The 14,322-nt window shown below is 39.7% G+C and overlaps 1 protein-coding gene across 3 annotated transcripts in view; it reads left to right on the top strand.

Moving 5' to 3' along the window:
* The window catches only part of LOC125237578 (plastin-2), an 82,121-nt gene that overhangs the window by 66,130 nt on the left and 1,669 nt on the right, over positions 1-14,322 (top strand). For all 3 annotated transcript variants that reach the window (XM_048144705.1, XM_048144706.1, XM_048144707.1), the window contains exons 5-14: positions 560-713; positions 3,429-3,592; positions 4,108-4,217; positions 5,512-5,706; positions 6,252-6,465; positions 8,298-8,428; positions 9,213-9,360; positions 10,117-10,268; positions 10,642-10,743; positions 11,126-11,295. In XM_048144705.1, the coding sequence (XP_048000662.1) occupies positions 560-713; positions 3,429-3,592; positions 4,108-4,217; positions 5,512-5,706; positions 6,252-6,465; positions 8,298-8,428; positions 9,213-9,360; positions 10,117-10,268; positions 10,642-10,743; positions 11,126-11,295 (1,540 nt within the window). The remainder of the gene's footprint in view (positions 1-559; positions 714-3,428; positions 3,593-4,107; positions 4,218-5,511; positions 5,707-6,251; positions 6,466-8,297; positions 8,429-9,212; positions 9,361-10,116; positions 10,269-10,641; positions 10,744-11,125; positions 11,296-14,322) is intronic.

Consider the following 14,322-nt stretch of genomic DNA (forward strand, 5'->3'; position numbering starts at 1 on the left):
ACTCATGAAATTACATATACTCAACTAGATCGTGATAAAATCAAACTGCCGCTGAAATTGTAAATGCAAGTTGCTATTAAATACATATTACTTCTTCTTCTCAGCATATTTGCGTCCACTTCTGAACATAATATGCCTCTTTCATTGACTTCCATTCTGTTCTATAAGCGGCAGTTCTGTGCCAGATCGGCCCTGCCGTCTTTTTGATGTCGTCCGACCATCTGGCTCGTGGTCGTGGTACAGAGCATCACAGACAGACCGAACAGGGGACAAATTACTTAGCTGTACAGGTCGATTCACGAAAGCTGGCACGAATGAAATGAACGAAACTTTGATTGTGTGAGTGACACCTGTATTGGTATACAGTCGTAACTGTCAAGAGCCACCATTTTATTGGTTAATCTGTCACACACATGCATATTTTCATTCAAACATTCGTGCCAGCTCTTGTGAATTGACCTGTACAAGAGCCAACAGTCGCGTTATAAAGTGTTTTTTAGCAATCGTACCAATGCCCGGAAACTTTTAGTAGGTGTAATGTATTTGTTGCAAATTTCAGGCACAACACACTCTGTTCGCCTGGAGGAACAGATGGCCTTCTCAGGCTGGATCAACAGTAACCTGGAGAGTGACCCCGACTTGAAGCACCTGCTGCCGATCGACGCCGAGGGCAAACAGCTGTATGAGAAGCTGAAAGACGGCCTCATCCTATGGTAAGTATTGTTTTTAACATGTGCAATTAGAACACTGTTCGCCTGAAGCGGTCTTTGAATAAAATAGAATAGAATAATGGTTTATTCGTAAGCACACAGGCAATAAACAATTTTCGAGACATACAGATAGAATATGAAGAGCCACGAAATGAGGCCATTTCGCTTTGGTAGAACAAGTTCGCCTGGAGGATCAGGTGGCTTGGTCTGGCTGTCAACAGTAACTTGAAAAAACGACCCTGATTTGAAAGCGCCTGCTACCTATCGACGCTGAGGGCAAGCAGCTGTATGAGAAGCTCAAGGGCTGTATGAGAAGCAGCTGTATGGGAAGCTTTTCCTTTGTTAGGTTTTATTTTAAACATGTTCAGGCAGAACCCTGTTCGTTGGAGGTTCAGCATAACCTTCGGGCTCTCAGCAATAGCTTCGAAAATGGCCTCCCAAAACGATTGATAATCTGTATGTAATGCTCAAAAATTTCTCGTTCTTAGGTATGTATAGCATTTTAGGACGAGTGCAAAATCTAATCATCTTCCGGGAATAATGAAGCGTGGCGTGAGCTTATGCATTAGAATTGATTCTGTAATAGTATCTATTGCGGACTCATTCACTGAATGTAAGATATACAAGGTGCTCGCGAGGAACCCATATACCTTTAACGGCATATTCTTGGTCACATTTTAAGACTAAAATGTCATATAAACTTTTCTAGATTTCGTCTAGTTTCAGAGTTATTGCCAATTTAAAAAAAACATTTCCGTATTGTTACTCAGTAGAAAAGGTTTCTTAACGGCGCTGATGCGCAATTGTGGAGCATAGTCATAGTCTCACAGTAGTCATTGATAGATGTCAAAATGTGACAAGAAAAACTTCCAAATAATTTGGTTTTTAGAAAAATAAATGAAGGAACTCATTTTAATTGCCAACTTTATGGATAAAAAAAATTTTTATGTGAAAATACGTCCAAAAAAGTAAAAAAAAAAAAAAAAAAAAATTTTTTTTTTTTGGCGAAAAATTTTAAAATTCATATAACATTTTTTCTTTCTTTTTGCCTCAGAAACGCGTGGTTCAAGTTATGCGGGTTCCTCGCGAGCACCTTGTATGTAATAATGCCATAGCGCATATAAAACGCTTGACAACTGAAATACAATCGTGTCAATAATTTAACTATAAAATGAAATATCACAAAGGTCTTCAACTTATGACTCTCATGAGTAATGACATAGGTTGGGCTGGTATGTGCCGCGCTGTTTCACCCCTATAATACAGCCGTTAAAATCCCCCGTTGATTGTTTCAACATGACAAGGTCGTTTCGGAGCTTATCAGGTTCAAGTTCAAACTCATTAATTATCTTCCAAATTAAGGTTATCGATGGGTCGGTAACCTATTAATTAATAACCCTGTAACAATATCTTCATTAAATAAACATTAAATAAATGTCATATACAAAGAAAAAGTGACCAAGGCCTCCAAGTCTTCATTAAGTATCAATATCTTCATTAAGTATTATTCTAACGGTAGGTAATTTATGATGAAATCCTTAATAGTTATTTGTTTTACAAGGGGGCAAAGTTGTTGTTTAACCGCATGTGCCAATATTGATACCCGAGCAAGCGAAAGATTCCAATATTGAACCGCGAGCGTAGCGATTGGTTCAAAAAGTGGAATCTTGAACGTTGCGAGGGTATCAAGACACGAAGGTTAAACAAACTTTCCCACCGAGTGAAACACAAAACTTTTCACCACACCAACACGAACAAAATACTGACTATAAAACATCAAACTGAATGGAATCTATCAATTTATTCAATATTTATGATTCAAAATCATCATTTATAGTTAAATTCTACCAGCCAGCTCGACATGTCAAGTTAAACTTTGTATGAAATTACTTTGAACTCTTGTGGATAAAATGCAATTTTGCTATCTGTTTTCGAATAGCAAAGTAAGCCTTTATAAGTTGGTGTGGTGAAAAAATAGTTATTCTATAATTCGTAATGGGAACGTACAAAACGTATATTTTTTTAAAGTTAGTAATAATTTTTCTATAATATATTTAAGATGTATGAATCTAATCAAAATATCATTAATCAAATGCATCTAATCAAAATATCATTAGTATGAATTGGCCTTCGCGGTTTTAAACCTTATAAATCATATAATCCTCCTCGTTTTATCACGATTACGTGCCGCAAAAACTAGTGCCGAAAAGAATGGTAAAACATTAAAAATAAATTCATTATACGCGATATGATCCGGTTCCATAGTTTTTAGGGTTCCATACCAAACAGATACAAAATTAACCCTTATGGTGTGACTCTGTCCGTCTATCTGATGTCTGTTTGTCATAGCACTTAATATCTCTTTTCGTGATTATTAATAACTAACTCGCTAAACCAGAATATCTCAAGGATTTTTTGCTTCATGACCATATTACTCTTCAAAAAATTTCCGCGGGTCACTGTCCGGGGTAGGCGGAACCGTGAGGGCCCCCTCACACTAGGCTTCTCGCGAGCGTCGGCGTCTTGCCAACTGTACGGAAAAAGGCGTCAGGCTTTACCATACAGTTGGTCCGACGGACGAAAACCCTGTTTGACCGGATTGGAACGCTTGGCGGGCCGGATTTGGCCCGCGGGCCGGGGCTTGGAAACCCCTGCGCTAACCGAACCGAAGACAATATTATTGCCTAGTTTCTTATATTTTTTGCTTCTCTTTTTCAGCAAAGTGATAAACCATTCGTGCCCTGACACGATAGACGAGCGCGCCATCAACAAGAAGAACCTCACCCTGTACACCAAACACGAGAACCTGACGTTGGCTCTCGTTTCTTCACAGGCTATTGGATGCAACATCGTCAACATCGACGCACATGACTTGGCTAAAGGTACAGATAATTAAACTTTTGTTGTCGCGCGAGTCCATACTTGCAGTGGACTTCAAGTATGGATACTGGCGACAATTGTGCTAGAGTCTTCTATATTAACGTCTTGTTTGTGCATTATGGAATCTAACCAAATTTTTAGTCTTTTCTTTCCATTTTTAAGGATATATTATTTTTTCTGCTCTTAAACACAACTGAGTTACAAATCTATCGTATGGCCGATCCTTGTAGATCCTTGTAGCTACTTGCGTGGATTGTCGATATCTCCGGCATATTGGTGTGATAGAAAAGGACAAACTAACTTTATCGGCTTGATAACTTTAGAGTACGTTTATGAATAACGGGGTAACTATACAATAACAAGAAATGTATTTGGCAATAGGCGTCCTTGGAATAACGCCATTGTGCCTCATTGTGACACCAAAGACGAGAGAAAGCGCCTTTGACAAAACTAAGACGGTCTCCTCCATATTGACCTTACATAGCTTTATTACAACTACCTATTCACTTGTTTCCAGGCAAACCCCACTTGGTACTGGGTCTGCTGTGGCAGATCATCCGCATCGGTCTCTTCAACCAGATCACCTTGGAGCACTGTCCTGGACTTACCGAACTGCTTAACGATGAGGTGAGCCTACCCAAAAGAACTTTCAAAATCGTTCTGTTTACAAAAAATTAGCTTTCACAGTCACACCCATCTCGTTAAGGGCTCAAAGTCTCAAAATAAAATTATAGCCGATTTAAAAAAATATTTTGGAGAGTAAAAACTATCTGGGCTATCTGGATGCACAGGGCAATGCCCCCGCCAAGTCCATTTTGTTTGTAGAAATAGGGTACTTGACTGTAGTTAAAATAAAATATTTTTCCCCTCACTAGCTCGGAAACACGTGTTTTGTCCTTTAATACCAGTGGATAAAAACGCATTTTGTCCACTAGTGGGTAAAGTAATTTGACCTTGAATAAAGTCAAATTAACTGCTTTAAAATTGATAAAAGTAGGTGAATCTAGTAATAAAGATGATTTACCACCTGTGGAACTACTGGAAGCAGTGATAAACGCATTTTTTGCGTTGCAGTTTCCTCGTTATAGTGAGGGGAAAAGTTTTGTATTACACTCGGGTGCAAATGTATTTTACTTCTCGTGTGTTAAAAAACTCGCAAGTTCAGGATTCTATTCTCGAACCACTCGCTTCGCTCGTGGTTCAACTATAGAATCCTTTCACTTGCTCGTTTTTCAATTCCACACTCGGCGTTAAAATACAACTTTGCCCCCTTGTATAACAATAGTTATTTGTTATTCAAGGTCAAATTACTTTACCCACTAGTGGATAAAATGCGTTTTTACCCGCTGTTATTAAAGGACAAAACACGTGTTTCCGAGCTAGTGAGGGGAAAATAACTATTATACCGTGCACGAAATAAAGCATCAGATAATTATAAGAAAAACAGGGACCAAAGTTATTTTTAAATCCACTTTCTATTTTATAAGTCAAGTAATATATAAAGTGACTGAGTTGACCGTGACGTCACTCAATTCGATTTCATCTAAATTCCATAAATTAGCAAGTCGTTCAAATTCGTTTTGACAGTTCTTAAAAAGAAGCTGATTTGACTAGGAGGCAAGTAGCCTATTGACTAATTCCAGGCACCATTCCGGTGTGATCTGATAGCTAAATGTTTTCCTACTTACTTACTGTGGCCCTATTTTAATATTTCGGACATTAAAAACTATCTGGAGACTTTCTATTTTTTAGCAGAAATTGATTAATTCCAAGCGCCCCTTCAGTGTGATCTGATAGCTAAATGTTTTCTTACTTACTTCCGTAGTCTTGAAGAACCGTAATGGATCTTGACCTTCAACAATAAAAACCACCATGATTATCTATCCAGTATTTTTTCTAATCTAAAATCTTTTTCCCCTAGGAGCGCATCGAGGACCTCATGGCCCTGTCTCCGGAAGCCATCCTGCTGCGCTGGGTCAACCACCAGCTGCAGTCGGCTGGAATTACGCGCCGCTGCACCAACTTCCAGCAAGACGTGGCAGATTCTGAAATCTACTCGTATCTGCTCAAGCAGATCGCTCCACAAGACGCCAACGTCACCCTGGACGCTCTTAGGGTAAGTTCTATATCCTGAGGTAAGGCCCACTACTAGCTGAGATTTCCAACAGCTGCAGTCTGCCGGCATCATATATCGCTGCACTAATTTCCAGCAGGATGTGGCAGATTCGGAGATGATATACTTAAGATGTCAATGTCACTCTGGACGCTTCTGAAGGTCAGTTCTTGGTCCTGATGTCTTGTTTACAGTAGTAGAGTGTTGGCATTATAACCCTATTTCCCCATTCGCTGCCCCCACTTCCAGCAGGACGTGGCATATTCAGATATCTGCTATCTGCTCAAGCAAATTCCTCGTCAGGACGCTAAAGTTACTCTGGATGCTTTCAAGGTAACTTTTGAAGCAATTCGACACCAGATCTATCATCAGCTGCACCAACTTTCAGCAGGACGTGGCAGATTCCGAGATCTGCTCAAACAGATCGCTCCTCATTACCTAACGTCACTCTGCGGTCTTAGGGTGATTGGACCTATCTATCACTTGGTCTATTATTCTATTAAAGAGTCGAAAAGCAGAAAATAACTAAAAGCGACATGTTATTCCAGGAACAAGACCTGCTCCGCCGTGCCGAGCTCATGTTGCAACAGGCCGCCAAGCTCCGTTGCCGCGCCTTCGTCTCTCCTGCTGACGTTGTCGGAGGCGTCTACAAGCTCAACCTGGCGTTCGTGGCCAACCTGTTCAACCAACACCCCTGTCTCCAGCGCCAGAGCGAGGACGACGGCCAGCTGCACCAGCTGGACGAGACCCGCGAGGAGAAGAGTGAGTATACTGCATCTGCTCCGTGATCCCAGCTGTTCCTACAGGCTTCAAGCTCACACACAAACTGAACTAGGTGTTAGTAGCCAATCTGTTCAACCAGCACCCCTGTCTCCAGCGCCAGAGCGAGGACGACGGCCAGCTGCACCAGCTGGACGAGACCCGCGAGGAGAAGAGTGAGTATACTGCATCTGCTCCGTGATCCCAGCTGTTCCTACAGGCTTCAAGCTCACACACAAACTGAACTAGGTGTTAGTAGCCAATCTGTTCAACCAGCACCCGTGTCTCCAGCGGCAGAGCGAGGTAGGACAGCTCCACCAGCTGGACGAGACCCGCGAGGAGAAGAGTGAGTATACTGCATCTGCTCCGTGATCCCAGCTGTTCCTACAGGCTTCAAGCTCACACACAAACTGAACTAGGTGTTAGTAGCCAACCTGTTCAACCAGCACCCCTGTCTCCAGCGCCAGAGCGAGGACGACGGCCAGCTCCACCAGCTGGACGAGACCCGCGAGGAGAAGAGTGAGTATACTGCATCTGCTCCGAGATTCCAGCTGTTCCTACAGGCTTCAAGCTCTCACACAAACTGAACTAAGTGTTAGTAGCCAATCTATTCAACCAGCACCCGTGTTTCCAGCGCCAGAGCGAGGTAGGACAGCTGCACCAGCTGGACGAGACCCGCGAGGAGAAGAGTGAGTATACTGCATCTGCTCCGTGATCCCAGCTGTTCCTACAGACTTCAAGCTCACACACAAACTGAACTAGGTGTTAGTAGCCAATCTGTTCAACCAGCACCCGTGTCTCCAGCGGCAGAGCGAGGTAGGACAGCTGCACCAGCTGGACGAGACCCGCGAGGAGAAGAGTGAGTATACTGCATCTGCTCCGTGATTCCAGCTGTTCCTTCAGGCTTCCAGCTCTGACTACACAAGCTGAACTAGGTGCTCGTGGCCAATCTGTTCAGCGAGGACGGCCAGCTGGACGAGACCCGCGAGAAGAGTTAGTATACTGTAGTAGTAGTAGTAAAACACTTTATTGTACCAGAAAATAATACAACATACAGGAAAAAGAGCTTATTATAAGTACAAAGGCGAACTTATCCCTTTAAGGGATCTCTTCCAGTTAACCTTTGAGCAATTGAGGGAGAATTGGAGATGGTAGTAGGCATACAGTACAAACGGCGCAGGAAACGGATTCTAGGTAATAATAAATTATAACTTACACTAACATGCAATATATACGAACTGCACCTGCTCCATGATCCCAGCTGTTCCTACAGGATGCAAGCTCTGAGCACAGAAGCTGAACTAGGTGTTCACGGCCTACTTGTTGAAGCACTATCCCTGCCTGACGCGTCAGAGCGGAAGACTCTAAGATAAGAGGAACTGCATGTATGCCGCACCGTAATAAACTTTTCAGTACAAATGGTGCTTTTTTACGCACTAGTGCGAGAAATGGTTCATTATATGTCAGATCGAAACTTCGGATAACCATCTGTACTGAAAAACGTCGTACGATACACATGCAAAAAGGAAATTCGTAACTCGTGTCGATTTAAAACACTCCCTTCGGTCGTATTTTAATTTATCGCCACTCGTTTCGAACTTCCTTTTTTACGCACTTGTATCGGAATGTACTATTCCATAGCCTTCCTCACATTTCTTTAAAACTTTGTCACTGCAATTAGCGCGGTATGGATAAAATTTCCGCTGCCGCAGCTGCTCTGCTTGCTTCTTTTGTTTTGCGAGCTGATACACACCTCGCTTAAGTCTAAAAAGTCTTCATACATGCTATTTATGATAAATCCGACTGTATATTTAAAGTGACATGTTGTGTTCCAGCATACCGCAACTGGATGAACTCTATGGGCGTGGCGCCGCACGTGAACTGGCTGTACGCCGACCTGACGGACGGGCTCGTCATCTTCCAGCTGTACGACATCATCCGCCCCGGCATCGTCAACTGGAAGAAGGTAACTCACTTTTTATCCGGCAGAATCGATTTTAAATTCTAATCGCTAGCGGTGATTTCACCACTTTTCGAAAGTCTATTTTTAAAATTTTTTAAGGTCGAAAAGTGTTAACCACTTTTTTGGCGGACTGTCCCACAGATTTTTAATTGAAAAAAAAAAATCATACAGCAGGATTTTACTTTTTGCAAAGACGTATGTAACTTCGTATAGACAGATAAAGTCTAAGAAAAAAAAGTACCTCAAAACCATATAGAAACAGGTACGGTGACCTAGATGGCGATACACCTTTGGCGGACGATCGGCTAGATGGCGCTAATAATAATATTTGACATTTCAACACATCAAGCTAAGAGTATGCGTCAAATTGTCAAAACTGATTTTTTAAACCTGTGTCGAAATGGCTGTAAATGCACTGTGATTACACATTTCAGTAACTCTCTATAATACTCGATCCTCTTTGCTTTTAGGAACACTGATGCATTTATTAAAATTTACATTTGAATAAATAAATAATTTATTTATTTTATTGGTTAATGACCGTCTACTGGATACATACATTAACTACAAATACTGACAGTAAAATTATTGTTGCTTTTGGTGAGATAGATTTTGTTTGACCTCTGTGGCTTATTTGGTTTTCCTGTAAGACTATTAATACTGTTTGTAACTTAATGCGCTTTTCTTACTAGATTTATTTCGCGGCAACTACGCGAATACTAACTGAATACTAACTATTGGATGGTTGAAATAATCAGTAATTAAATACATGTCATTTTTTCTCCAGGTCCACCGACAGTTCTCGAAGCTGCGCAAGTTCATGGAGCGACTCGAGAACTGTAACTACGCGGTGGAGCTCGGCCGCCAGCTCGGCTTCTCGCTCGTCGGCATCGCCGGCGCTGATATTAATGAGGGCAACGCCACGCTCACACTAGGTAATGATAATGAAGACACATTTATAGTCTGTCAAGCCGTTACCATCCCTATAAAAGCGACAAATTTAAAATATGTAGGCGCGAATGTTTATCGGCTCATGGAAAATTTAAATTAGGCGCCTTTTTCGAAGGACAACTTCTTGGACCTGCTAACATTACATCAATCAGTAATATCACTGTTAAAACGTAAAATAATATTAAAATGGGACACGACATAATTTTTGATTGTTCTGTTTGGCGTTTGTAGCTCTTGGTGTTAGGTGTTTGACACAAACTATAAGGGTAATATCAGGGCTAAGCCGTTCGTGAACAATAGAAAGACGTCAAGTGTCCACAGACGTGTTAAAGCTTAAACAAAGGATACTATAAACTAGACAGCTAAATAATAATACCACTACCGAACGAGATGGTCACATACAAATTATAATAAGAGTGACAGAGAGCAAAATGTTATTTTTTGTCTTTGTCATAGTTTCACTTTTCCGCCGTTGCCACAAACGAGTTTGTAAGTACGTAAGGACGTGGCTTGTCAAGCTTATTATCCGCCCAAATTACGTAGGTTGTTTATGGTAAACTGTCAGCCATTTTTAAAGTGATTCTTAAATTCGCTCCATTATTCTATATCTGTCCCTTACGGGTGTACGCTTGCGTCAAGTCTATAGTATCCTTCGTCTGAGTGTTAAAGCGACCGAGATGATATCCAATAAGTCACAAATTTATATATCACTTGGAATATTATTTAACTTTTTTTTTCAGCGCTGATCTGGCAACTGATGCGCGCGTACACTCTGTCGGTGCTGACGCGACTGGCCAACACGGGCAACCCCATCATCGAGAAGGAGATCGTGCAGTGGGTCAACAACAAGCTGGCCTCCGCCGGCAAGAACTCCTCCATCAAGAGCTTCCAGGTAAGTTCCCAATTTAAACCAAAATATTATAGATTTTCCAAGGCTTTTGGCTTCTGTCTGGCATTAACGTTAATCAAAGAGGATCCAGTATTATAGAGAGTTACTGTCGAAGTAAAATGTGTAATCAAAGTGCATCAGCAGTGCCATCTCTTGACACAGGCTTAAAACTTTTGAACCTCAGTTTTGACAATTTGGCACATATTCTTAGCTTGATATATGTTATAATGTCAAATATTAATATTAACGCCATCTAGCCGAGCGTCCCCCAAAGGTGTAACGCCATCTAGGCCAGTGGCTCTAGGCCACCGTACCTTTTTCTGTATGGTACTGGGAGAGTGGAGATTAATGAATCAAAATTTTCGTGATGTTTCAGGATGAGGTGCTCGCGGACGGCAAAGTGGTGATTGACCTGATTGACGCCATCAAGCCTGGTGCTATCAACTACGACCTGGTTCTACCTGGCGGTAACGAAGAGGTATTGTTATATTTTATTTTTTAGGTTTTAATACAGAATTACTTTCGTGGACATTAAAAGAGCTGTAAAAATGTAGACTCCGATGTTTGTTGTTTTTCTGGGCCGACGTTAAATGACGCACATATCTAACAAATCGCAAAACAAAGCAAATGTGAAAATGTAAGGTTCATCGGCCGATTACTTTATGTAGTATATTCCTAAACCTTGACGTTGGCGAAATCAACGACGAGATTTAAAAATTGATTGTAAATGTAGGGGAAAAGGTTTAAATCCCGTGGAAAATTTGAATTTTATGTCTTTTTTTTTAGTGCCAAGATTTTCAGGTGTGCAATTTTACGCTTCTTGGTATTTTTGCTTACAACCAATTGTTCTGAATCCGCAGGAGAACCTGGCGAACGCGAAGTACGCAGTGTCCATGGCTCGGCGCTGCGGCGCGCGCGTGTACGCGCTGCCCGAGGACATCACGGAGCGCAAGCCCAAGATGATCATGACCGTGTTCGCCTGCCTCATGGCGCTCGACTACATCCCCGCCATGGACGCGCCCGTCACCGCGTAAGTCACCCGTACTGGCTGCCGACTGACTCGTGTTACTGTCTCTTTCCTAGTATTGGAGACCCCTTGCGGTAGAGAGGGATAGTACTGTAACATCAGTCGCCACTCGGTATTATACTGACGGCAGAGGTAGGAAGGGTGAACTACTTATGTTGGCATTTTTGTTCTCTGTTTGAGCTGTAATGTTGTTGTGTTTTTGAGTATACGGACGCGACTATGCATACATGTAGTTATATAAACTACCTCTGAATTCTGCAGAATCTTTGTCGCCACGCTTAACTTAACATATTTCATTATTTATCTATGTATCAAGCATGTAAAATAAAAATGCCAACAATAAGTTTGTTTGCCAATGATTGTAAGGGTTAATTAAACTAAGTGATTCAACCTTAGTATCATTGAGATTTAAAAAAAAAAAAACAAATTAATTAAACTCATAACACTACGCACCTGTAACAATAAAACATTTTATTCATTGCGCTAACTTTTTAAGCTAAAGAATATTTGAAGAATCTCACTGGTACGAAGATTTGGATCGAAAATCAGTCAATACACCAATTTATATGTAATTGTAGTACTGTCCTCAAATAAACGAAACTGTATGGATTTTGTGACGCAAATCTTTTAAATTTCATAGTGCATTTACATTTTTAGTAAATGAATTTCAATCAAACATAAATATGTTTCTTTGAAATATAATTTTTTTTACAAATTATCTAAATGCACTTATGATCAATTGACTTGTTTTGTATGGTACTGTATTGTCTGTGACAGTTGCTCGCAACTCTTTAGAGACTATTTAGGAATAATGTTTTTGGCATTTTTGTATGGAAGTCTCTCAAGAGTCTTTGGTTAAGGTTTTGTGAAACGTTTTATATGTCTATGATATATGTATCATGGTTAATCATTCAATCCATTTTCGGCTATTTTGTGCCCGACAGTCGGGTTCTTGGTAAGTGTTAATCAATAATCATGTTTAAAAATCATATTCACTGTATCTGTGCTAAAGTTTTTTTTTTACTCTTATTCATATAAATAAAATGATCCTGATTAAAAGTAATAATATAAAATATACATTTTAGGTTAAGCAAAAGGCTTGGAATGTACTTGAATTTAAGTATTTTATAAACAGGCCTACAATAGAATCGTTCCAAGCATACTTATAAAAATAACCCACCTAAAGGTACAAGCAATATTATAGATTTTCTGCTACCGCTCATATTAAAAATCAGTTATTCCAATCATTTTATACACTTTATAATCTAAGTATGTGCTGTACGGGACAACTTATAAATGTTGTGACATTTTCGTTAAGTATAACCTCCTATAGAACTAACACGATTTGACCTGACATATTAGATGCGTTACTTTGTAGTCAATTAATTTCAATCTACTGTAGAACCCCTGAGACCCGAGAACCTGTTCTCAGGCAACTTCAAGGTGAATAAAGCACGATTTTAATAAGACAGAGTTCTAGAGTGGCCTAGGATTCAAATGGTTCACCGTACACGTCGCTTGCACTATGAGATGATGATGTGCGATGCATAGAAAATAAGTTACGCACATGCTGATGAAAATGTCAGGGCCAAAGTTGTGAACGCGGTAGGACTTCTAGTGTGAGAAAAATAGTGTCCTAACATTTGTTAGTCACCGTACAGCGTGGTTAAGGTATTTTGTGATGTCCTGGGTTTTATTTAAATTGATTTAATGTAAATCAATCCCCATTCCATGTAACAAGGATAATAATTAAATCAATTTAAATGAATAAATAGCTGCGAGGTGGGATTATATTAAGTATATAAAATAATATGTGTATGTAACAATGTATGTTAAGGGTAACTTATTTAATATTAGGCCATGAAGATATAGCGCTAACTGTACTGTTCAACCCTACATTTTCTTACTTAGTAATTTTTATTTCAAACTTCGTTCTATACGTATTATTTTTTTACTGACGTTAAAATTATGGGAACAATTTTTTTGTACTAATTCTACCATAAAAATAACTGCACGACTACCATGGGTTGATATTTGACGTGGAAACGTTAAATAACATCTCATGGTAGATGTACGGGATAAAATAGTATAAGTTTTTAGATTAGACTGATAGCTAAAATATACATGAGGGTTGCAGTAAGTTGCCAACGCCTGTAGTCGAGCGACGGCTTACACTAGTACTTATGGATTAGTATTACAACGTGTCAATGTTTTATACACTTATACAACGAACACGAGCGTTTTCATGAAAAAGTATTGAAAACTTGATACTGCAGATTCTGATATCTTCGGGTCTCTTCGACTCAGAATCGAGTTTCAATTCTGACGGTAAAAATTATGTCCCAAAATATGTATGGAATAACACATTAAGACATGACGTAATCGATCTTTCCATTACATTTTGGGACAACTTTTTTATTGGAAGGAAAGTAAATACTGACGATTCTGAGTAGAATGAGCCCAAAAGCGTCCAGATTCTTAAAAATCAGGCTTTCAATACTTTTTTCTGAAAACGCTTTCTTGCTTTCAAGCAATCGCGATTAGTTGGGCTAAGATTCTCGTTTATTTGTAGGTTCATAAAATTTTACACTAATTTTGATATGTTTTGGCTTCCAAACAAAGTTATCATTCTTATAAAGGGTGTTATGTTATCGTTTTAGACGTATACTGTGTTTATATTAGAGGATTAATTTTATCGAAAATTAGAACATTTAGCTCAAGCACGTAACTGTGTCCTAGATAAAACACTTGTAACTTACGAAATAACAATAATTTAGTCAATATATTTTGTGCTAATTTACACTTAACAAAAAAAATAGTATGGACATAATGGAAATCAAATTAACATCTTTATTTTAGTAAAAAATTCAAAAAAAGTTAACTCTCTAATTTAATAAGTATCTGCTTTAAAACAGTTTGTGTGGGAATTGGCAATAACGTGAATGTGGAATTGTGTATGTGTAAGATAGTATACCCCTTTATTTAGTGGCTTTCTAAAGACAAGGGTCCTTATGCGTAAAGTTTTAATTT

Source organism: Leguminivora glycinivorella, chromosome 21 (assembly GCF_023078275.1).
Source record: "Leguminivora glycinivorella isolate SPB_JAAS2020 chromosome 21, LegGlyc_1.1, whole genome shotgun sequence".
NCBI lineage: Eukaryota > Metazoa > Arthropoda > Insecta > Lepidoptera > Tortricidae > Leguminivora > Leguminivora glycinivorella.